This window comes from Xyrauchen texanus, chromosome 40 (assembly GCF_025860055.1).
Source record: "Xyrauchen texanus isolate HMW12.3.18 chromosome 40, RBS_HiC_50CHRs, whole genome shotgun sequence".
Lineage (NCBI taxonomy): Eukaryota > Metazoa > Chordata > Actinopteri > Cypriniformes > Catostomidae > Xyrauchen > Xyrauchen texanus.
In genome coordinates, this window is record NC_068315.1 from 37,444,962 (window position 1) to 37,468,146 (window position 23,185).

General features: G+C 41.2%; 1 protein-coding gene across 1 annotated transcript in view; it reads left to right on the top strand.

The window, feature by feature from the left end:
- Positions 1-20,598, top strand: part of LOC127633550 (glutamate receptor ionotropic, delta-1-like) — a 772,099-nt gene extending 751,501 nt beyond the window's left edge. The window contains exons 15-16 of the mRNA XM_052112731.1: positions 4,751-4,991; positions 19,075-20,598. Of these exons, the coding sequence (XP_051968691.1) occupies positions 4,751-4,991; positions 19,075-19,488 (655 nt within the window). The 3' untranslated portion in view covers positions 19,489-20,598. The remainder of the gene's footprint in view (positions 1-4,750; positions 4,992-19,074) is intronic.
- Positions 20,599-23,185: the final 2,587 nt, after the last annotated feature.

Here is a 23,185-nt window from a genome sequence, read left to right on the forward strand (position 1 = left end):
ATGCGGAAAAGTAGTGCGGTGGTAGATCCAGCCTCGCAGAGGGGGGAAGCATACAGCACGGCAACTGAGGCAGTTGTAACTGCCTAAGGGAAACATGGAGTCAACTCGTTAGGGACAGAACCGTGGTTTTACACACAGGGGGAGTCCGAAAAGGAGGCCTTACCTGTGGGGCACCTATACCAGTACAGGGTAGCTTGCGGTACCCGCAGTGGTTTGGGTCGGCGAGTTCCTCCGCAGAACTGCGACCCACGAGGGCTAGGGAGGAGTCAACCAGTGTCCCAAACCTGGGATCTCCTGGGAATGAAGGCGCACTGTTTCCCCTGGTTAGGGGGAAGGGCGCTGGGTGCAAGCGATTCACCCGGTCAGATCGTAGACGTGCCACCGAGTTCTACGGGCTCGGTACCTGAGAGAACACGGGACGATACTGACTCAACTCGGAGATTGTAGAATCTCGCAAAAGTGTTAGGTGTTGCCCAGCCCGCTGCTCTACAAATGTCTGCTAGGGCAGTGCCCCTAGCCAGTGCCCACGAGGACGCAACACTCCTGGTGGAGTGGGCTTGGACCCGCAAAGGGGGGGGCATGGCCTGGGTGTGATAAGCCAGGGAAATGGCGTTGACAACCCAGTGGACGAGTCTCTGCTTGGAGACAGCATTCCCTTTCTGCTGTCCCCAAAGCAGACGAAGAGCTGCTCAGAGCGTCTGGTGCTCTGTGTGCGGTCCAGGTAAATACGTAAGGCAGTGAAACGGCTGGGTCTGCCTCCTCCCGGGGCAGCGCTTGCAGGTTAACCACCTGATCCCTGAAGGGTGTGGTAGGAACCTTGGGCACGTAGCCCGGTCGCGGTCTTAGGATCACGAAAGTGTCCACCGGACCGAACTCCAGGCAAGCGTCGCTAACAGAGAACGCATGCAGGTCCCCGACCCTCTTGATGGAAGCGAGCGCGATCAGCAGGGCGGTCTTGAGAGAGAGGGCCCTGAGTCCAACTGAGTCAAGCGGCTCGAAGGGGGGTCTCCGGAGTCCCATAAGGACGACCGAGAGATCCCAGGTGGGAAACAGGTTAGGCCGGGAGGGAGTCATCCTCCGGGCACCTTTTAGGAACCTGACGATTAAGTCGTGCTTACCAAGAGACTTGCCGTCTACCGTGTCGTGGTGGGCCGCGATAGTGGCAACATACACCTTGAGGGTGGAGGGGGACAGCCTCCTCTCCAGCCTCTCCTGAAGAAACACAAGCACTGACCTAACTGCGCACTTCTGCGGGTCTTCGGCTTGGGAAGAACACCAGTCCACGAACAGACGCCACTTCAGGGCGTAAAGATGCCTGGTCGAAGGGGCTCTGGCTTGGTTGATAGTGTCTATGACGGCCGAAGGTAGGCCGGCTAGATCCTCCGCGTCCCGTCCAGGGACCAGACGTGGAGATTCCAGAGGTCTGGATGCGGATGCCAGAGCATGCCCCGTCCCTGAGAAAGAAGGTCCTTCCTCAGGGGAATTCGCCAGGGAGGGGCTGTCATGAGGAGCGTGAGATCCGAAAACCACATCCGGTTGGGCCAGTAAGGGGCCACCAGAGTGACTTGCTCCTTGTCCTCCCTGACCTTGTATAGCACCTGTGCAAGAAGGCTCACTGGGGGAAAAGCGTACTTGCAGAGCCCCGCGGGCCAGCTGTGCGCCAGAGCATCTGTCCCAAGGGGAGCCTCTGTGAGGGCATACCAGAGCGGACAGTGGGAGGTTTCCTGGGAGGCAAACAGGTCTACCTGGGCCTTGCCGAACCTGTCCCAAATCAGCTGGACCGATTGGGGGTGGAGCCTCCACTCTCCGCCGGGCAAGTTTTGCCTTGACAGCGCGTCCGCTATCACATTGAGGTTGCCGGGGATGTGAGTGGCGCGCAGTTACTCCAGTCGCAGAGGTCTGTCCAGGGTTTTAAGGTTTGGGGGTAACTTCCACGCCGTGCGTGCCGTGGCACCATGCTCGTCTCGGGACTCGAGTCTGGAGCCAATGCTGAAGTGGTCTCATATGCATCAACCCCAGTGGCGCGGCCGCCGCGGAGGATGCCATATGCCCCAGGAGCCGTTGGAAACGTTTCAAAGGGACCACGGTGCCTGGTTCGAAAGAAGCGAGGCATTCCAGCACTGACTGAGCATGCTCGTTGGAGAGACGTGCTGTCATTGAGACTGAGTCTAACTCCAAACCGAGAAAAGAGATGCTCTGGACCGGGGTGAGCTTGCTCTTTTCCCAGTTGACCTGAAACCCTAAACGGCCGAGGTGCTCGAGCACCTGGTCTCTGTGTGCGCATAGTAATTCCTGCGAGGGGGTAAAAATGAGCCAATCATCGAGGTAATTGAGTATGTGTATGCCCGCTCCTCGTAGCGGGGCAAGAGCCACCTCTGCGACCTTCGTGAAGACGCGAGGGGACAGAGACAGGCCTAAGGGGAGGACCTTGTACTGATACGCCTGGCCGTCGAACGCGAACCGTAGAAAGGGTCGATGTCGAGGGCGAATTGAGACGTGGAAGTACGCGTCCTTCAGGTCTACCGCTGCGAACCAATCTAGATGCCAGACGCCAGATAGAATTTGTTTCTGGGTAAGCATTTTGAACGGGAGTTTGGACAAGGTCCGATTGAAAACTCGCAGGTCCAAGATCGGTCGTATGCCGCCGCCTTTCTTGGGTACAACGAAGTAAGGGCTGTAGAAACCCTTCTTCGTTTCGGTCGGAGGGACAGGCTCTATCGCGTCCTTGATTAGAAGGGAGGCGATTTCGTCGCGCAGGGAGTGGGCATGTTCGCCGTGCACTGCGGAGGAAAGAACGCCCATGAAGGGGGGCGGAGACCTGGCAAACTGAATTGCGTAACCGAGTCGGATGGTCCGGTGTTGCTCTACAGGACCGGGAAGGGAGTACAGGGCGGCCCCGCCAGGTGGTAGTGCTTCCGAGACATAAGTGGAGCGCAACAGCTCTATCCACCTGGGGGATCTCTGTGTACCCGTGGTGCGCTCCGCCGTCGAGGGTGGCGAGGGCGGATGAGCAGGTGGCGGTGCGACGAGTGGAGAGGGGTGCTCTCCACGAAGACGTCAGCTCATCATGCACCTCCGGGAAGAAAGGAACCGGGGGGGCGAGGCTGTGAGCGGCGCCCCACGCCCAAGAACCAATCGTCCAGCCGTGATGGCTGTGGGGAGGATGGAGGTTTCCAATCCAGGCCCACGCTGTTGGCTGCCCGGGAAAGCATATCGGACATCTGTGCATTGGCCTCCTCCTGGGCGTGCAAGCCCGAAGGCGGCAGCCCAGAGGAGCCCTCAGCATCAGAGCCCACGCCCTCTGATGCTGCAGCGAACTCATCTGCTTCCATCGCAAGAGGGTATGCAGACTGGCTGTGAGGCGAGTCGCCACCACCTCGAGCGGGGACGGAGTCAACGAGCGTGCCGGGGCGCGGGTGGTCCGAGGGGGCGTACCCGGCAGAGCTGCACCCGCTGCCATCCCCGAATCGCCTCCATCGCCAGCCGCATCGTCCTCAATCCCGTGGGAAGAAGGAGTGATGCGGGGGGGGCGGCTGGAGTGGCTTGCTTACGGTTGTAAGCAAGCCACGACCGCAACGTTGTCATGGTCATGTTCTCGCAATGTTTCGGCACTCAAGTGAGACCCCTAGTGTCGCTTCTCTGACACAACGTGGAGAGAGCGACAGAAGGGGACTACTTTGTAAGGGCTTATAAATGCAACTTCAAAATGCTTTGTCTCTTTGACTGATGTTTTCTTCTGTTTGTGTGTAAGCGTATGTGTTTTGGTGTGGGTGTGCTTAACCGGCAGACATAATTTGTGTATAAATTCCGTAAATAAGTAGCTTCAGACTATAAGTCGCAGGACCTTTCAGAAGATGTAAAAAAAAAAGTGACTTATTTTCTGGATAACATGGTAGTTGCTACCATGTAATGGAATTAACAAACACTTTTTACAGGGTCACGGAGTAAACAGAGCCTGAATCACAGGGTTTTTATTTTTATTTTGGAGGGTTTTCTGTAAAATGACACCAATATTTTACCATTAGACCACTGTTTATGTAAGGTAAGCTTTTACGTTTTTTTTATGAATATGGCATCAACATGCAGCAGAGTTCAGGGGTTAAAGAGCCTAGAACTGTCACAGAGAGAGGTGTGATTTTGTAAAACATCTTTTTCAGTGATATCTCTCAGGTAGTAGTGACATTTTAATTTTGTTGTTTGTTTTTTTCTCCCCAATTTGCATTGGGAATTTGGCAGTCCAATCTAAGTTCTCGTGGTGGCGTGGTAACATGCCTCAATCCAGTGGCGGAGGACGAATCTCAGTTGCCTCCACATCTGAGACCGTCAATCCTTGCATCTTATCACATGACTTGTTGAGCACGTTTCCGTGGAGCCATAGTGTGTGTGGAGGATTTATGCCATCCATCTCAGCATCCACGCTCAACTCGCCACAAGACCCACCAAGAACTAACCACGTTATAGCGACCACAAGGAGGTTACCCCATGTGACTCTACCCTCCCTAGCAACCGGGCCAATTTAGTAGCTTAAGAGACGTGGCTGGATTCAATCAGCACACCCTGGGATTCGAACTTGCACACTCCAGGGGTAGTAGTCAGCATCGCTACCCAGGCCCACCACCTGTGGTATTCTTAAAAGAAAATGCCTTACAGGAACTTTAGCTTTCATGTAGAGTACTGAGAGGAACCTGATGCAATACTTCACATTAAATAACCACATTGTGCTGTTTTTTTTTTCTTTCATAACTCACAGGATTCTGGAGCTGCAGGAGAAAGGAGATCTAGATGTGTTGAAGCAGAAGTGGTGGCCTCGCACAGGCCGCTGCGACCTCAACAGCCACACTAATGCCCAGCCAGATGGGCGCTCTCTCAAACTCCACAGCTTCGCTGGCGTCTTCTGCATCCTTGCTGCAGGGCTTCTGCTGGCCTGTCTGGTGGCTGCGCTGGAGATGTGGTGGAACAGCAACCGCTGCCGGCAAGAGCAGTCGAAAGAGGTGACCGAGTTCAGGGCGTGGAAGACAGAGCAGGGCGACGAAACTACCACACTCTACTTTAAGGATCCTGCAGCAGACGCGAGCCCCGACTTAGTCGAGCTCCAGTACACTGAGTTATAGGTGTGCCCTGATGAAATCAAAGTTGGTCTCCCCTCCACCCACTAAACATGAAATGTGCCTTGCACCCTTGAAGAAGCAGGCTTTAAGCTTACCAGATAGTCACTGTTCACTAATACTCCTTTCACATGTTTTGTGTGAGTATAAGCATTTTCAGGGGCTGTAAACACATTTGCTCTTTTCCAAAACCTATTAAGCTTCTGTTTACATAGAAAGGTTCTTTCTAAGGCAGCATTTTAACTTTCATGGAACTTCATAAGTGACTGATTTGGAATTATTTACATAATGCTGCCTTCACGTGCTAAAGCGATGTTCAACCGTGACGTCAATTAGTAGATGAACCCAGAAGGCTAATAGCCATGGGTTCCCTCAGGAATTTACTAAGGGTGTTTATAATAAGGTTTTTCAAAGTAAGAGTAAAATAAGGCCTGTAGTAAACATTTCTTGAAGATACTTGGATGTTTAGTTCTACAACATTAATTGCAAACAGTCATACCTCAAACGTGAGTTTTGAAGCTGCCAGGTTTTATAAAAATGTATGTTACTAACAAGTCTGTAATATGGACAACAACTACCACATGCATATGAGTGTATGTGCCAGACTAGTCCTCATCTGGAAACTTGTCAGCAACTTGATTTTTTTTTAATACATGGGGGCTTAAAAATGTACATTTGGGGTATGATTGTGTGCAAATTTTGTTGAAGAACTAAACATCTACATATCTTCAAGTAATGTTTAAAACAGACCTTATTTTAAAAAAAAAAAAACAATCCATGTCTGCCATTATAAAAACCCATGGGAAAATTTTGATGGAACCCATGGCTCGTGAATGCTAATTATTTTCCGGGATTTTGGACTACAACTTAAACAGCTCTATTGGAATTATCGTAAATACAACTTTCCTACTGGGGACACATGAATGGGGACCTCAAGTCCTAGCTACGACTGGGAATCTTGGAGGTAATTTTGAGACTCGTGTTTTCAAGTTGGAAGAGTAGTTTACAGTTTCTGTAGTGAATCATAGTTTTGTTTTTCATTTGTCTAAGTGCAGCTGTGTTGTTATTGCTTGCCGTTTTAGTCATATACATTTACAGTATGTACATTATATCTGTAACAATTCGATGCATATTGTCATTTTTTTACACAGAGACTATAGCATGTATTACGGTGTCAAAATAAGAGTTCCCCAAGAAATGTGCAAGAATGAACCCTGCGTCCTCCATGTTTCCTATTCTCTCAGACAACAAAACAATTAAACATGATGCAATAGTAAAAACGACTTTAGAGGTGGGAAGTAGGATATTTCCGATAGCACATAAGGCAGCATAGGACTTAAGCATGTCGTTAAGCTAATGGCACAATACTCTAATAAGCATACAAATACTTAGCACATAGAAATATTGAGTTCAATAGTCTTTTTTAAAAAATATTTTTTATACTTTTAATTTTTGAATTAAGTATTTTTAAAATCAACTTTTCCCTCAACTTGTCGGCCATCTTAGATGCATTTTTTCACCTCTGTGAAGGATATGTGCAATAGATTTGGGCCAAAAGAAGATCTCCTCTCATCTTTTAAACAGCTAGCATGATAATCACACATCTAGGATGCCTTAAAATGGTTTTGGAACAGAGCTTCGTAATTGCACAACTTACAAGTCTCTTTGAATGAAAGTAAGAGCAGTATTCTATTTTATAGAGTTAGATACTGCGATTTAATCACATTACACTATTACGCAAAATGATATCCAATATCCAAATGACTTCCAGACATTTTCAGCTCAAAAATACTTCATAAAAATGCCTCAAATACCCAACCTGGTCTCATAGAATCACGTTGTTGACCTACATTTTTGCAAAATGAGTTTTACGTGGCTCGTTGTTTGTGTCGTGTCAGTTTTCAGGTGAAATGAACACTAGATGCACTACAACAACAATGACTTTTATTCACTTTCACACAAATCACCAGTAAAATGGCAAATAAACACTTCCTTTTCACTCTGTTCCTCACACAATGCTATCTTATCCATCTAAACACTTTTACTACAAGTCTAGTTTACTACAAGCGGGGTACAAGTCCTGAAGAGCACACATGTCCACATGTGAGTCCAAAGTGTCATAGAAGCAACACAAAATTATGTTATTTGTGTTTTTCATCTCACATTTGCTTTTCTGACACTATCGGTTAGGTTTACGGTAGAGATGATTTTTTGAGGATTAACCTCAAACACCTAATCTGTTTGGGAGAGTATTTAACTGTCTTTTAGCAACACACAGTGGACATTTCACCTCGGAACTGCAGCAATACTTGCAGTAAACCAAATAATATCCTTTTGCAATAATTTTGCCACAGTTACATCATTTTCATGAGATCAGGCTGTAAAAACCACCTATTGGTGAAGCACTATGCACGTTGATAGAGCCTAAACAGTTCAAATGGTTCCCAATTATCTACAACAGTCAATTATAAGATTTTAAAAATCTTTAAAGGGACATCTCTTCCCCTGTTGAATTTGCTGTTTTATCTGTTTAGTGTTTTGGACAACACTTTATAAGTGCTCTTTTGTTGTTGCAGGTTTGTTGTTCTATTCAAATGTACCAACTTAAGAAATTCTGAATAATTAGATCACGCTATTACTTCGCCTTAGAAACATCTATCACTGCCTATGACAACTGCATGAAATAGTCTGGAAAAGTGTTGGATCCGTAAATTAAAGTGTGGGTAAATCAGGTGCTTCCATGAGTCTGTCTGCTCAGTTAAACCAAAAAATAAATAAAATCCACCCTAAAATCAAACGTTCAACAGTCAATAATCCCTCTTAATTTACTGTGTGAAATCCTGTTACAATTATATGTCAATGTGGACAAGTTTTCTTTATTTATTTCTCTATTCTTTCTTCCATTTATTCCTAATTTGTTTATGATCTCATGCAGGTTACTAAGGATTACAGAGTGGCAAGGGTTTCTGGTCCATTGACATATAATGATATTGCTACTGCTTCATCGGACGAGAGCAAGAACATTTGGACAGACAGACAGAGAGACTGGGATGAAGCAGAGACTATTGACACAGGTCAGAATAGATATGTAGGCCTCTTCTTTGATTGGCTGAATTATGAAGACCGGATGTAGGAGGTCATCTAATGTTTACAATTTTTGTCTTCGTCTCTTTTATTTTTGTTTGGTTTTGTCTCATTTAGCAGATTGTGATGAGGAGGAGGGCGGGGCTGGGTCGTGAGGTCTCATGGCCGGCTCTGAATTGGGGTAATCAGCAAGAAAAGGGGGATAAAGACGAGCCTGAGGCACCAGTTCGAGAGAAAGATGCACACGGCTGCATTGTCTGTGTGTCTGTATTTGTTTATGTTTGTTTTATGTTGAGGTTTAACATTAAACTTTACGATGACTGTTTAGCCGGTTCCCTCCTCCTTGCCCAACCTTTACCTGTTGGATTGGTGCCGAAACCCAGGAGGGAGGAGGGATGCGCTCTGGTGGATGGATGCCAGTTCGCTCCTCCCCTGGCGGTTGGCAGCGAGTCCTCCTGCCTCTGGTGGATGGAACCACTCCTTTCACGTCCCTCCTCCGTCACGGGTTTTGTGACCAATGTAACGGGGTAAGGGATGGGCAAAGAGGAGGCGGAACCAGCTGAACAGTCAATGTAAAGTTTAATGATATACTTGAACTTGAAACAACATAAAACATAAAGACAACATGACCGCGTGCGTCTGTCTCTCGAACTGGAGCTACCGGCTCGTCTTTTTCCCCTTCCCAGCTGATTATCCCCATTCAGGGCTGGCCGTGTGTCCTCACAACCCGGCCCCTCCCTCCTCCTTGACACACAAATCCACCTCATTAGTTGTTGTGTTGGGTTTAGAATGATACATCTTCTTATTTCTTGCTTTCCTTGCTGAGAAGGCCAACATGAATTTCCAATTTGTGGTCTTGTAAATCTGGTTGACCATGATATTCTTGCTGATTATCTAGTTAATGAGTGTGTTGTATGCCAAAATGTATGCTGGTAATCAGAAATGCTGGTCTTTTCAGCAAAATGCCACACTATTAACAATGATAAAGGATTTCCCTGTTTAGTCAAAACTGGCATAAAAACTGCTATGCTGCACACTGGTGTTGGTTGAGGAGAACCCCCTGCTCACTATGTGAAGTGCTTTGAGTATAGTGTCAGATAAGTGCTTTATAAATGTAACACGTTCAATAATTATAAATCATCAATATGCAGTAATAACAACATCAATTAAATGGATGACTTTCGTGCAATACTTGCCAAATAGTCAGCCATTTTAATTTGCTTGTAATACATTTTCAATAAATAATATAAATATGAATGAGAGTATTTAAACCATAAAATGCCCTAATTCATGATGTATTTCCCATTGCAGCAAATATCTATTATTATAGTGAGATTAAAAAAGGAATTATGTAATTGTGTGTATATTCATTACTGCAATTTCTTGACACACTTGTGTTGTCACTCTCATTGTCACGTTGATGTCAAAATAATGGTTTTACCTAGTCCGAGTTATCTAAAAACTTTTCAGGTCTTAATCATATATATAATTGAATAAAGCCTGATAATGTTGGCCACTACTTCATAAATGCTTCACAGGTGTCCACTTTACATTAAGGTACATTTTATAGTTACTAATGTTCATTAAGGGTTATTAAGTATTTATAATATGTTAGGACCAATAACTCACTGTTTGGCAGCTATTGCATGAAAGTCACATTTTTGTGCATGTTGTTAAAACCACACATTCATGATTTAGAATGCATTTGTTAATTATTTATTAGTAAGGTTTTCCCATTATAATTTTTGGATAACAAGTAAAGATACTTCCTCTTCTGTACTCGCCAATACAATAATGTTTTTTTATTTGTATTTTAGTTTTTGTAATATTGCAGTTATCAAATACAATACTGTAAGTCTGATGATTTTTGGACAGTGTGTTTATAATGTTTCAACGGTTACTTATAAGATATTATTAAAAAAAAACATTTTTATTTGTCAGAAAAATTATCAAAAATCACAAACAAATGTAACAGAAAAAAGTATATAAAAGTAATCACTAAATAAAAAAAATAAAAAAACAATAGGGAGTTGACCTACTGACTTAATTGGCTTCAGCAAAAAAAAAACATTATTAATCAAATTAAAAACAAAACATCTCAATAACCAATACGTAAAGCCTGTCTATCAATAAATATTATTTGGCAATTGTAAGGGGCAGGTTCTTTTTCATGAAGCATCTCTGCAAGTTAACATATATTAATTCTTTATTCAACAATTTCATAAAATTGTATTATCATAAGGGTGTCTGAATAAATGAAATGATTAAACATTTTATCAAATGAATATAGAACAATAAGAACATAACATTTTATCAAATAAAGTGCTCTCAAGATAAATATAATACAATTATTATTATTATTAGTAGTAGTATTACAGCGAAGAATACATAACTACACATTAGTGATATTTTTTATGTATTTTTTTCTTTTACTTTGGTGGAAAACCAAGTGCAGCCCTTTTAGGTTTTTTTTATGGTAGTTTCACACTTTCCAAAAAGTAGGTCGCTCCATGACCCAGTGTGATTATTAAACCGCAAAAGGTTGTGATTTAATTAAATAAATATGTAGTCTGTATTTGTAGTCAATTTGTGGGCTGAATGTTTACACAGTGAAATTCATAAGTATCGGGACATTCCTACTTATAAGTCATTAATAAGACCCTTCATAAACCCTAAACAAAGGGATCATTAAAATTATGAAATTGGTACCAAAATGGTGGCTGCACCATTATGATGAAAAGTCTCCAATGACCTCTTGTATCTAATGTCTGAATTGAGCAGTTTTACTAACAGTTAAATTCAAAAGGTTTGTTTTTGTTATTTAGAGAGATTTCTCCTTTCTTATTTATCCATAACCCTATGAAGATGATACTAAAAGAGGCAAAAGGATTCCACCAGTATAAATAGACACAACTAATTTATTATCCGCCCTGCAGTTCAGATCTCAAAGCTTTAACGATTCCCTCATTCGTATGTGTAACTAGCCTTGAATACACAACATCACAACCTTAATAGAACCCTTCACTCTTTGAAACCAGGAGAAATCTTAATAAGAACCTCTAGTTAGAAGATTAAAGCCAGTACACTCTCTCCTATAAGATTTTAAGATCCAATGCTGTGGGTTTTGACTGGGTTACAGTTATCTTCACCAGTGGAGCATCAGTTTGCAGTGATAAAGTGCATGTTAGGTCTGTGATGTTTAGATACAACCTCTCCCATTGTGTCTCTTGTGGCAGTCACAATGCACTTTAAATTTGTACATGAAGCATTGTTGATTGATGTATAACATATAATGTTAACATAATAACATTACTTAATGTATTAGAGTCCATTGTGCAGTACAGTGGTAGAAGGTATTTAGAACAAAGGATGATAAAAATTGTTGCTTACTCACTATGCAATTTCCCAAGGGATAAATAATAAACTGAACTGAACTATATGTACATACTTTAGAACAAAGTAATGGTTGCATATGGTCGAGTGGTTGCATACTGTCTAGTCTCACAAGTTTATATGATAATCAGTGTTGGTGAAGCTACTTTGAAACTGTTGCTTCTCATGCTGCAAGCTACTCCTAACACATAAAGTATTTCAACTTCAATCAAGCTACTCTTTTGAAAAAGTAATTAGCTACACTCATGGTGACCACAGTATTACTACAGTAAAACCATTGTTAATTTTCATTAAGGTTAAACAAATAGGGTGACAACAATACATTTAATATAAAAGTTTATTAAGATACATTTATAAACTAGAAAACTATTTTAAATAACTACAAAAAATATAGTGATAAACAGTAATAAAATACATATTTCACTTGAAAACATTTAAAATGTAGTTAAGGTAGTATCACTACTTCTACTTTACAAAACTTGAATGACTTCTGGTCTATTGTTTGTTGTAAGCTTTAGTTTTGGGAAAATATACTGTTGAGTGTGACTAGTTGAGGAGGGAGTTTCTTTCATTAGTGGCCTGCTTTTATAAAACCTTTGTAGTTTGTTAAAGGATTATAGTGGGGTTCATTAATGATAAATTTGCCAATTTTATAAACACATTCATAAAAAGGGACACTTTCTTGCAATACCTGCATGAAAGTTGTTGTTTTTTTTTACCTCACATTTTATAACATTAGTAGCCTATGAAAATGTATCTTTTTGTAAGGTGGATATGTGTGAAGCATTTATAAAGGAGTTGACAACATTATCAGCCTTTATTATATACTGTAGTATATGCAGTGAATGAGCAGGAAGACCTGAAAAGTGTTTAGATAACTAGGCAGATAACAAGTTGACATCAACTTGACAAAGAGAGTGACAACACGAGTACGTAAAGACATTACAGTAATGAATATACACTCACCTAAAGGATTATTAGGAACACCTGTTCAATTTCTCATTAATGCAATTATTTAATCAACCAATCACATGGCAGTTGCTTCAATGCATTTAGGGGTGTGGTCCTGGTCAAGACAATCTTCTGAACTCCAAACTGAATGTCAGAATGGAAAAGAAAGGTGATTTAAGCAATTTTGAGCATGGCATGGTTGTTGGTGCCAGACGGGCCGGTCTGAGTATTTCACAATCTGCTCAGTTACTGGGATTTTCACGCACAACCATTTCTAGGGTTTACAAAGAATGGTGTGAAAAGGGAAAAACATCCAGTATGCGGCAGTCCTGTGGGCGAAAATGCCTTGTTGATGCTAGAGGTCAGAGGAGAATGGGCCGACTGATTCAAGCTGATAGAAGAGCAACTTTGCCTGAAATAACCACTCGCTACAACCGAGGTAGGCAGCAAAGCATTTGTGAAGCCACAACACGCACAACCTTGAGGCGGATGGGCTACAACAGCAGAAGACCCCACCGTGTACCACTTATCTCCACAAATAGGAAAAAGAGGCTACAATTTGCAAGAGCTCACCAAAATTGGACAGTTGAAGACTGGAAAAATGTTGCCTGGTCTGATGAGTCTCGATTTCTGTTGAGACATTCAGATGGTAGAGTCAGAATTTGGCGTAAACAGAATGAGAACATGGATCCATCATGCCTTGTTACCACTGTGCAGGCTGGTGGTGGTGGTGTAATGGTGTGGGGGATGTTTTCTTGCCACACTTTAGGCCCCTTAGTGCCAATTGGGCATCATTTAAATGCCACAGCCTACCTGAGCATTGTTTCTGACCATGTCCATCCCTTTATGGCCACCATGTACCCATCCTCTGATGGCTACTTCTAGCAGGATAATGCACCATGTCACAAAGCTCGAATCATTTCAAACTGGTTTCTTGAACATGACAATGAGTTCACTGTACTAAAATGGCCCCCACAGTCACCAGATCTCAACCCAATAGAGCATCTTTGGGATGTGGTGGAACGGGAGCTTTGTGCCCTTGATGTGCATCCCACAAATCTCCATCAACTGCAAGATGCTATCCTATCAATATGGGCCAACATTTCTAAAGAATTCAGCACCTTGTTGAATCAATGCCACGTAGAATTAAGGCAGTTCTGAAGGCGAATTTAACAAGTTAAATTCTTTAACTTGTTAAAGAATTCCATTCCTTTCTAAAGAAACCATTTTTTGTTAGTGTTAGGTTCAGCAGTTTGTGTGGATGACACACGTTAAGGAATATGTACAAATAGGCAAGACACTGACGGAGATTCATTTGTGCTGAAGCCCTTTTTCAATTGCATGAAAAACACAGATCCTTTATTTCTCAAAATATTATTGCAGTTTCTGCAGAACTGCAAAAATATGAACTTATATCTGCAATGATATAAAATATTAACTTTCCCCACATCAGGGCCACTTGATTGCTGTCCTCCGACGGAACTCTCGGAATTAATAATTTTCCAGCAAACACAAAATGTTCTTAAAATGGAGTTGTGTTTAATAGGTTATAGCCTAATGCCTCTACATGCTGAACAGGTTTAATCAATTGCACATAATATTTATATATTATATCGCACATGCTTGGCTTCATTCGCAACCTCTTCCTTGTCAGTCGTCTTCAAAGGTGAACAATGACACGCAAAGACACAAGTCTGTTGGCATTTGTTGGGGCAGTGTGAACTAGCCTTAAGGGACCAATTTGGAATGTTCTACATAGGCGGGAACTCACTGCATCATTTAAAAAGTGCTCCTCATGCGCAGCGCATGGGACACTCAAGTCGCAACTGATTCCAAAACAGGTCATGCGATAGAAATGTCACAATGCTTTAATGAGCATAAATACAAAGAGCACAAACTAGCAACCTGGACAATTTGGTTGTTTAGAAGACCTGGCTGGAGTCACTCTCACGACTCCAGGTGTGATAGACAGCGTCAATACTCGCTGAGCTACCTTGACCCCCAGACCATGAAGCACATTTTACTGTTCGGGCACGCAGCCACAATTCCAGGTTAGCCCATGATATATGCGATTTATGTATGTGTTGTTTCATGACTCAATAAAGCATATTTCCAACTTCACATTACATACATGATTTAACTAAAAGCTTTAGCTCCATACTGGGAAAAATGAACATTTATATAGACTCCGGCTGAAACACTGAACATGCATTTATCTCTGATTCAGGAAAATCTCCAGGTTTTCCCACACACCTCAAGGAACATATTAAAATAATAAAAAATAGTAATGTCATGACCACTTTAATTCCTATTATGTGCAACTCCATTGAGAAATTCAATCTGTAAATGAATTTGCTTTGAGAACTTGCAGATCCACACTCACTTAATTGTTGCAGTATTCTCTAGGATGGCAGCATTACATTTAATTAGTGTACAGTGACAAATGTGTGCCCAGTCAGAAATTAAAAATGCACCCTTACGTATTTCATCCTGGTGCCAACTCTGCCCTAATTGCACATTTTTTTTTCTTGTTTCAAGCATAAACCTCACTAAAATGTTGTCAGAGTCTCTAAAAGAAAGATTTAAAATCTCATGACAGTTTGCACCCATACATTATCCCATAATTTACTCACCCTCAAAGCATCCTAGATGTATATGACTTTCTTCATTCAGCCAAACACAATCAGAGTTATATAAAAAAATATCCTGGCTCTTCCAAGCTTTATAATGGGAGTGAATAGTACCTTAGATTTTGAAGCCCAAAAAAGCACATCCATTCATCAAAAAATTAATCCATACGGCTCCAGGTGGTTAATAAAGGCCTTCTGAAATGAAGAGATTTGTTTTTGTAAGAAAAATATCCATATTTATAACTTTATTAACTATAATCACTGGCTTCCTCTATCCTATGCACGTCCGCATTCGTCACTGCTCACCAGAGCTTACGCTACGCCTACATCATACGCCAGAACTCGACTCTCTCATGAACACATGGACGGTCGTTATCGGAAGACAGTGATTATAGTTTATAAAGTTATAAATATGGATATTTTTCTTATTTTTTAATATAACTCCGATTGAGTTTGGCTGAAAGAAGAAAGTCATATACGCCTAGGATGGCTTGAGGGTGAGTAAAGTGTATTTTAACCCTCTGGGGTCGACGGACGCACCGGCACGTCCTGCTGGATATTTTCGTCATTACAGCGGAAACAACTTAAAATACTCCATCATTTTGGGGCATACAGATAAGTGTAAGACATCATTAGAAACTATAAAGGGTCTATTTTTATTTGTGTACACTCACAATAACAACAAAATCTTGTGCTTTTGTAAAATAAAGAAAATAAAAAGTGAGCTTTCAGCAGTCTCTGTGTTCACGAGCATATCTCAGAAACACGTCACAAAAATGAACTGAAACTCCACAAATACTTATCACACAAACATGAAACATATGTCTAAAGAAAGCTTAAAATGTCTACTTTTAAATAGAACAATTAAAATTTCAAGTAAATATTCTCCTGCAATGTAATCTGTATGAGACAAAGCGATGTTGAGTTTCTCCTGGCTCAGCAAATTATCTCTAATGTGATTACACCCACCAGAAGAGTGCGTCATTCATACGCTAATGTGCTGAGACGATCTATGCAAATGGTGAACGCCCCCGACGGTGAGGTTTAATGTAAACACAACACAACTCAACTTTATGTGATGAAACTCCAGGATATGAAGGAAGAGTTCACATTTTCCTCAGAAGAAGAGCGGGACTCTGATGAACGTTTGTATTTTGAAGAGAGACTTGATCCAGCCGAGGATACAATTTCGGATGAGTAACTCAATGAGTTTTCATTAGTTGACATGCTATTTTATATAAACATGTACATATTTTACTAGTGGGACTGTTTACAGACTTGCCAGCCAGGATTCAGAGTATTGAAATTTGAAATATGTCCTAATAAGCAAGTTTTAGTTACATTTAAATGTTGTTTCGGCTAAAGCAGGTATTTAAAAGAGTTCACACAATGTTTTTACTGTATTTTGGATGAAATAAATGGATTCTTGGTGAGCAGAAGAGACTTCTTTTAAATGGTAGTGTAGGTCTAAAATTACGTAAAGTCTTTATGTAAAGAAAATATATAGTCAGATTTCTTCTTTTAACTTAAAACTTGATTTTGATCATTAAGTCTCCTAACATTCATTCTCTTTCTGTAACATTCCTCATTGTTAGGCCCAGGGGAGGGTCTTTTGTCTCTTCAGGTGTGAATCACAATCCATATTCATGATCGTTCACGCCTCCTCGAATATGACCTTTCAACACTAAAATTGTCTTACAAAAGTTAAATTATTATATTGTTTTGTATGAATGAGTGATCATGATGGTTTTAACATCATTTTGTAGCAAAAACTCTAGGCTACATGATCCAGTTCTCAAAAGTCTTGTGGACAAATGTTTAGTATTTGTTATATTACCTTATTTCAATGACTTACATTTTTAGTTTTTTCAAAAACCATGTATAAACATTATTTTCTCAAAAATACAAACATGTACATACATGTTGCTCACATATTATTGTAGCCCAGTTTGAGCTGAATACAGTGTTATCAGACTTTAGCCATTAATATGTTTTTAAGCAACTGAAAAAAGCACAAATGTCAAGGCATGTCAAAACTTCTCCAGGGCTCTTAACACCCTCAGACCGCAGAGGGTTAAATCATAAATGCTTCAAAATTGTCTGACATTGGCAAGAAAAAGCAGAGCTCTATATAACTTAAACAATCGCACCGCATTTATTCTGTTTGATTGTAATGAGAAAAACTCATACGAACTTACAATTTATGTTTTTTTTTTTAAAATAAGTTGTCTACACTCAAGTCCTTTATATTTGTATAGCAACTTTTCAAAATACACAGTTTCAACGCAGCTTTATAGAAAATCATGCCTTGTCTGAAAATCCTGTGAACAAGCTGAAGTGAGTGAAGCAAGGAAAAAAGTCTTCAATGTTATTTAGTGGTAAAAAAAAAAGGAAACTCTAGGAAATTAACCTCTGGTTTTACAATAAGTGTACATAATCCAATATTTTTTAGTGGCTTGATCAAAAACAGATTCGTTTGCCCTAATATAACATTTTTTTCATTTTTTTTTTTTTTTTTTTTTTTTACTCAGGTAGAATATATTTGTATTTTATCTCGCGTATTATAGCAGAATGTATAGTATATACATATTTTTGTAGCAAATATCCCCAATTACTAAATATTTACTATTTACCAAAAAGCCAGTTTTACCTCCTTTTTTACAGTTGTTTTTCAAGTTCAATAAATGGTAAAAATGCATCCTCTCTCATTTCTTTATTGTAAATTACACACACAAAACAACGACCCTTATACACCATGGGCTGTTTTCACAATGCAGTCAAACATAAATACATTCTCCTACAGCTTCTTTCACACCCTCACCATATTCAAACTGATGAACCACGAATCGAAATATGATATCAATTTGCAAATACTAAACTGATAATTATGCATACACATTTTAAATTGCAAATTTTAAAAATCACTATTTTATCCAATAAAACAAACGTGGGTATGTGCATCCGTGCGCTGTCAAAAGAATATGTTGAGAGCATATCATAAACGTGATTGTATCATGGTAGGTTGGATCACACTGCACAAAAATGTCTCCCATCTGCTCGTCAATATTTAGACCTCTTGGCATAGAAACACAGAAGTGGACTCCTCCGGCTACAGGCTTTGATTACAATGTAATTTATGCCAAACAAGAATGAAATTATACAAACTAAATATAGGAGTATATCCTAAAATAAATGTAAGACAAATGGATCTGGATCAACCGTAGACAGAATGTCGATAAATTCAGTCTATAAGCATTTATAGGCCAACTGCTGCAGTGACATTTTTAAGACCAATCCATTGGCCATCATTATGTGTCAGTAGCCGTGTCCCTGTCTGAAGACTAGGTGGTCTTCTGACCCCTTAAGTCACGCTAAGCATAGGTTACAGGAGCTCCGCGCTTCTAGTGTTAAACTCTAATACTACTTGCAAAGTGTTTGTGTGTTGTCAAGCAATGCATCAATGGCTTCACCTAATATGGATAACATTTTGCGAGTACTTTGAAAAGACCATATTTAAGCTTGAGTTGTGCTGTCATGAACTAGGGAACTATATTGATTACATCGACTGCAGGAAGTTTTAATATTGTGTCTTTTATGAAATGCAGGTTGGCTCCAGCACTAATACAAATGCTGATTTTAAATGTAATGGCAGTGTTGGTCTCACTCAAGCATTACATATTTTATATGCCCACTGGCCAAATTTGATTTCAAGGTGCACATTCTATACAAATTATCTTTCAAATATTCTGCTTCTAGCTGAAATTCTAACTGGGCCTTTTTAGTAGATGCTCAACCAAATACACACAGCTGCAGTAAAGCTTTCTTGCATGGAGATTAAAAGAAGTGTAACTGGTCCAGGAACTGCAGATCTCAGCCTCTCTGTCCCTCCTTTCTTCTTTCGCTTTCTGTAGGACAAGGAGGTGAACCTGGAGCAGGTGCATCAGCGTATGAACAGTCTTATGGACGAGGACATGGCACACAAGCAGATTCCTGCGTCTATCGAGATCTCTGCCCTGGACATCGGCAGCATGCCGCCCAGCCTGCCGCGGGAAGCTGTGCTCGATTACCCGGGCACGGGCCTGTCTGTGAGCACCTTCCTTCCGGAGCAGGCTCATGGGGTGGGCCGGACGCTGGCACCGGGCCCTGGCAGGACCCTGCCCCTCCCTCTAAGCAGCTCCACCATGCCCTCCATCCAATGCAAACACAGGGCTCCCAACGGGGGGCTGTTCCGACAGAGCCCCGCCAAGATGCCAATGTCCTACCAGTCAGTACCAGGAGGACCCATCCCCGAAGCTATTGAGCCCACTCACAGTACATCCATCTAAGACTGGCGTGATCACAGGACGCCTTGAACTTGCTTTTCAAAGGAAGATAAAAAGGGGGAGGTGCGGGTGTCGGGGCTCGGGAAACTAATAATGTGCAAAAAGAGTTTAAAAATAGAGAGAGTATGTAGAGATTTTTATTACGGGAAAATAAAACACCAAAACGTAAAAAATCATTTTTCTTGTACATATTGTAAATATTGAAAGAGCAAAGTAAGTAAAAGTGTATTTTGAATATTCTCAATTTTTGAAGTTGAGTTACAAAAACAAGTGAAAAAACAAAAAGGACATAGAAAAATAATTCAAAAATGACTGTTTGAATGGCTTTGTGAATTTTGTTCTTTATGGGTAAAGACTCCAATTCATTGTGATTGTTTTCTAAGTGCCAAAATAAAAGATGTCTCTCTACATTGTCTTACTAGATGATCATACATGGCTGTAAGACTCCAGAAGCAGAGTGTTGATAATTATGCACTCAGATGGTAAAAATACTCAGAAACATTCTGCGTTCTTCAGTACCTGCAAACAATATTGATTAATTTTCTGTAATGGTGGACAGATATCTAGAGAATAGGATGGCAGATGACTACTAAATATACTACAATTTAGAAACAGCAAATCCGATGTACACAGAATTTCTAAAGTGAAACAAACACTTGTTTTATTCAATATGTTCATGGCAACGTAATTTCTGATAAATTGTCCTGGCCGATATATTGACATGTCACAAATTGTCTGATTTCCAGTTGTTGATTGCAGATAAAGATGTATGTGTTTGTGTTGAGTTGATGTTGTTGGTTTACTAAACAAGTAAATGCAAGCCAATCAAAATGTCAAATTGCTTTAGCTTTGTTTTCACAGACAAACTAAACCATCTTAATTGAAGCAACAACAAAGAAGAAACTTTTTTTTGTTTGGTTTGTGTCTTAATATCATTATGGTTTTCTGTCTGTGAGCACAACCCAACCAGAGAGAACTTGTGCTTGAAACATAGAAGTATGCCGTAACTTTCATTTTTTACATATCAAACAGGTTGATGAATATGTACTCTGTGTGAAAGAGTTGTAAAGCGTTTTTTTGTCTTTTTGGTTTTGTTGTTGTTGTTTTACTGTAGTCCACGTCACACTGAATACATAGACAATAAAAAACTTGTGAATGAAACAATTTTTAATTTACATGTGATATATTTCTTTTCATATGAAAACATGTGATTGGTGTAAAATGAAGACATGTTTGTGGGCCCACCACTGGACTAACATCACATGCAGGCAATTCTAAAGAAAAAAGAAAAAAAAAAACAGGAATATATATATATAGACCGATCAGCCACAACATTAAAACCACCTGCCTAATATTGTGTATGTCCCCCTCGTGATGCCAAAACAGCACATCATTCTGAAATGCAATTCTTCTCACAACAATTGTACAGAGCGGTTGTACAGAGTTATACATCCAGTGTGCAGCAGTTCTGTGGATGGAAATGGCTTGTTGATGAGATGTCAACAGAGAATGACCAGACTGGTTTAAACTGACAAAGTCTACAGTTACTCAGATAACCGCTCTGTACAATTGTGGTGAGAAGAATATCCTCTCAGAATGCTATTCTGAGATGTGGGTTGGCGCTTTTTGAGGGGGACATACACAATATTAGGCTGGTGGTTTTAATGTTGTGGCTGATCAGTGTATTTTAGGCAGGTCGGACCAATTATGAATCTCAATTGCATTGTGACAACCTTATATGTCCACTCCATTTACAGCTATCTGTGCGCAATACCCTTTTTCTGATGTTTCTTGAATCACACAAAAAAGGGACATTTGTCAGAGTGGAGCATATCGACTAGTTTCTGAGGAGATTTCAACCTGCACATGCTTGTCAGTCACTACTCAAGGTTGTATCCTGTAAATATTGTAAAAGTCCAAGTAGTTACTAATGTGAACCAAAGTGATATATTACACTGTGTAACACAACCTGTGGCTTTGACATGCTGACAGCAGTGATAAAGATGTCCTACATCATTTGTAGGGTTTTGTGTGTTCACTGCCTTACAATTGTGCCCCTTTGAGTTCAGAGAATAACCTCCAATATCCCATGAAATATAAATGTATCATAGCATAGTCTGTTACATGACATTTAAGGGAGAATTGTATTTTATTTATAAATATGCTGCTTGGAGTTTTTAATCTTTAATAAAGAAATATGGTTAACACGGTTTGATTAAAGTTTCAGTAATTTTGTGATTGGAATTGAGAGAAATATTGTGTTCACTGATGCAAGACATGTACTGTACACTGATGATCACTATTGTTGCCATGTCCTAACAGGCATCTCCTCCATGTAAATCTGAGCTTTTGTACTAATCAGCTACAATCGAGACAAACAAGAGGACATTTTAGCCACACCCACAGTGAAATCTCATTGGTCTAAAATCACACTCCACAGAACTGTCATTAAAACATCAAATATTGTTCGTTTACAGTTGCTCAATCCCAGTTCACTTAATTACATTATGCCTTTCAACCTGAGAGACCCAAGCATTGATGTTTTTGACATATTTTTTGTTTTTTTCACTCTTAAACAGTGTTTGAGGATGCCAATGATTATAAAAAAAAACACATAAGGCTTATGCATATTTTGCATTGGGGAGAAATCTGGGAAAGCATAGCAAAACTGCTATGCTGGGAATTTAGGGTTGCAAAATTTCACTACTTTTTTAATGCAGTAAGTTAAACTTTTCAGTTCACAACACAATTCGACACACAAATGTATATGACATTTTTTATTACAACTTGTAAGGGTAAATGTCATGGTTACTGTTGTAACCTCCTTTCCCTGAGGGAGGGAACGAGACGTTTTGTCAATTGAAGTGACACAAGGGGTCTTCCTTGGGAGCATCGCGTATCTCTGAACTTGAGAAAAGGCCAATGTGAAATTGGCAGAGAGAATTTGCATGTCCCGCACCCGGACATATGGGTATAAAGGGAAGCGGGTGTGCGTCTGTCAGTCAGGTTTTTGCACTGAGGAGCCGAGAATAGGGCACAGCCGTTTACAGTGGTAGGACTAGTGCCGTGGCAGAAGGGACACAATGTCTCATTCCCTCCATCAGGGAATGGAGGTTACAACAGTAACCATGACGTTCCCCTTCTGTCACTCACTCGACATTGTGTCGAATGAAGTGACACAAGGGGTCCCATTCAAAAACGCCATGCACTAGTCCATGTTACGTGAACTGCTGAGACAGGTGCAAGCAGGCTGCTGTGTGCTAGAAGCAACTGTATCGGCTGCAAGTAACCTCCCCAGGTCCGGGTGGGCCAATAAGGAGCCACCAAGGTGACCTGTTCCTCGTCCTCCCTGACCTTGCACAACACCAGTACAAGAAGGCTCACTGGGGGAAATGCGTACTTGCGCAGCTCCCGGGGCCAGCTGTGTGCCATTGTGTTTGTCCCGAGAGGGGCCTCTGTCAGGGAGTACCAGAGCGGGCAGTGGGAGTTGTCCTGGGAGGCAAAGAGATCTATCTGTGCCATGCCGAATCGGTCCCAAATCAGCTGGACCACCTGGGGGTGGAGCCTCCATTTTCCGCTGGGCGAAACCTGTCGTGACAGTGCGTCCGCCGTCGTGTTGTGGTTGCCAGGGATATGAGTGGCGCTCAGCGAACTGTGTTGCTGCTGACTCCAAAGGAGGAGATGGCGGGCGAGTTGTGAC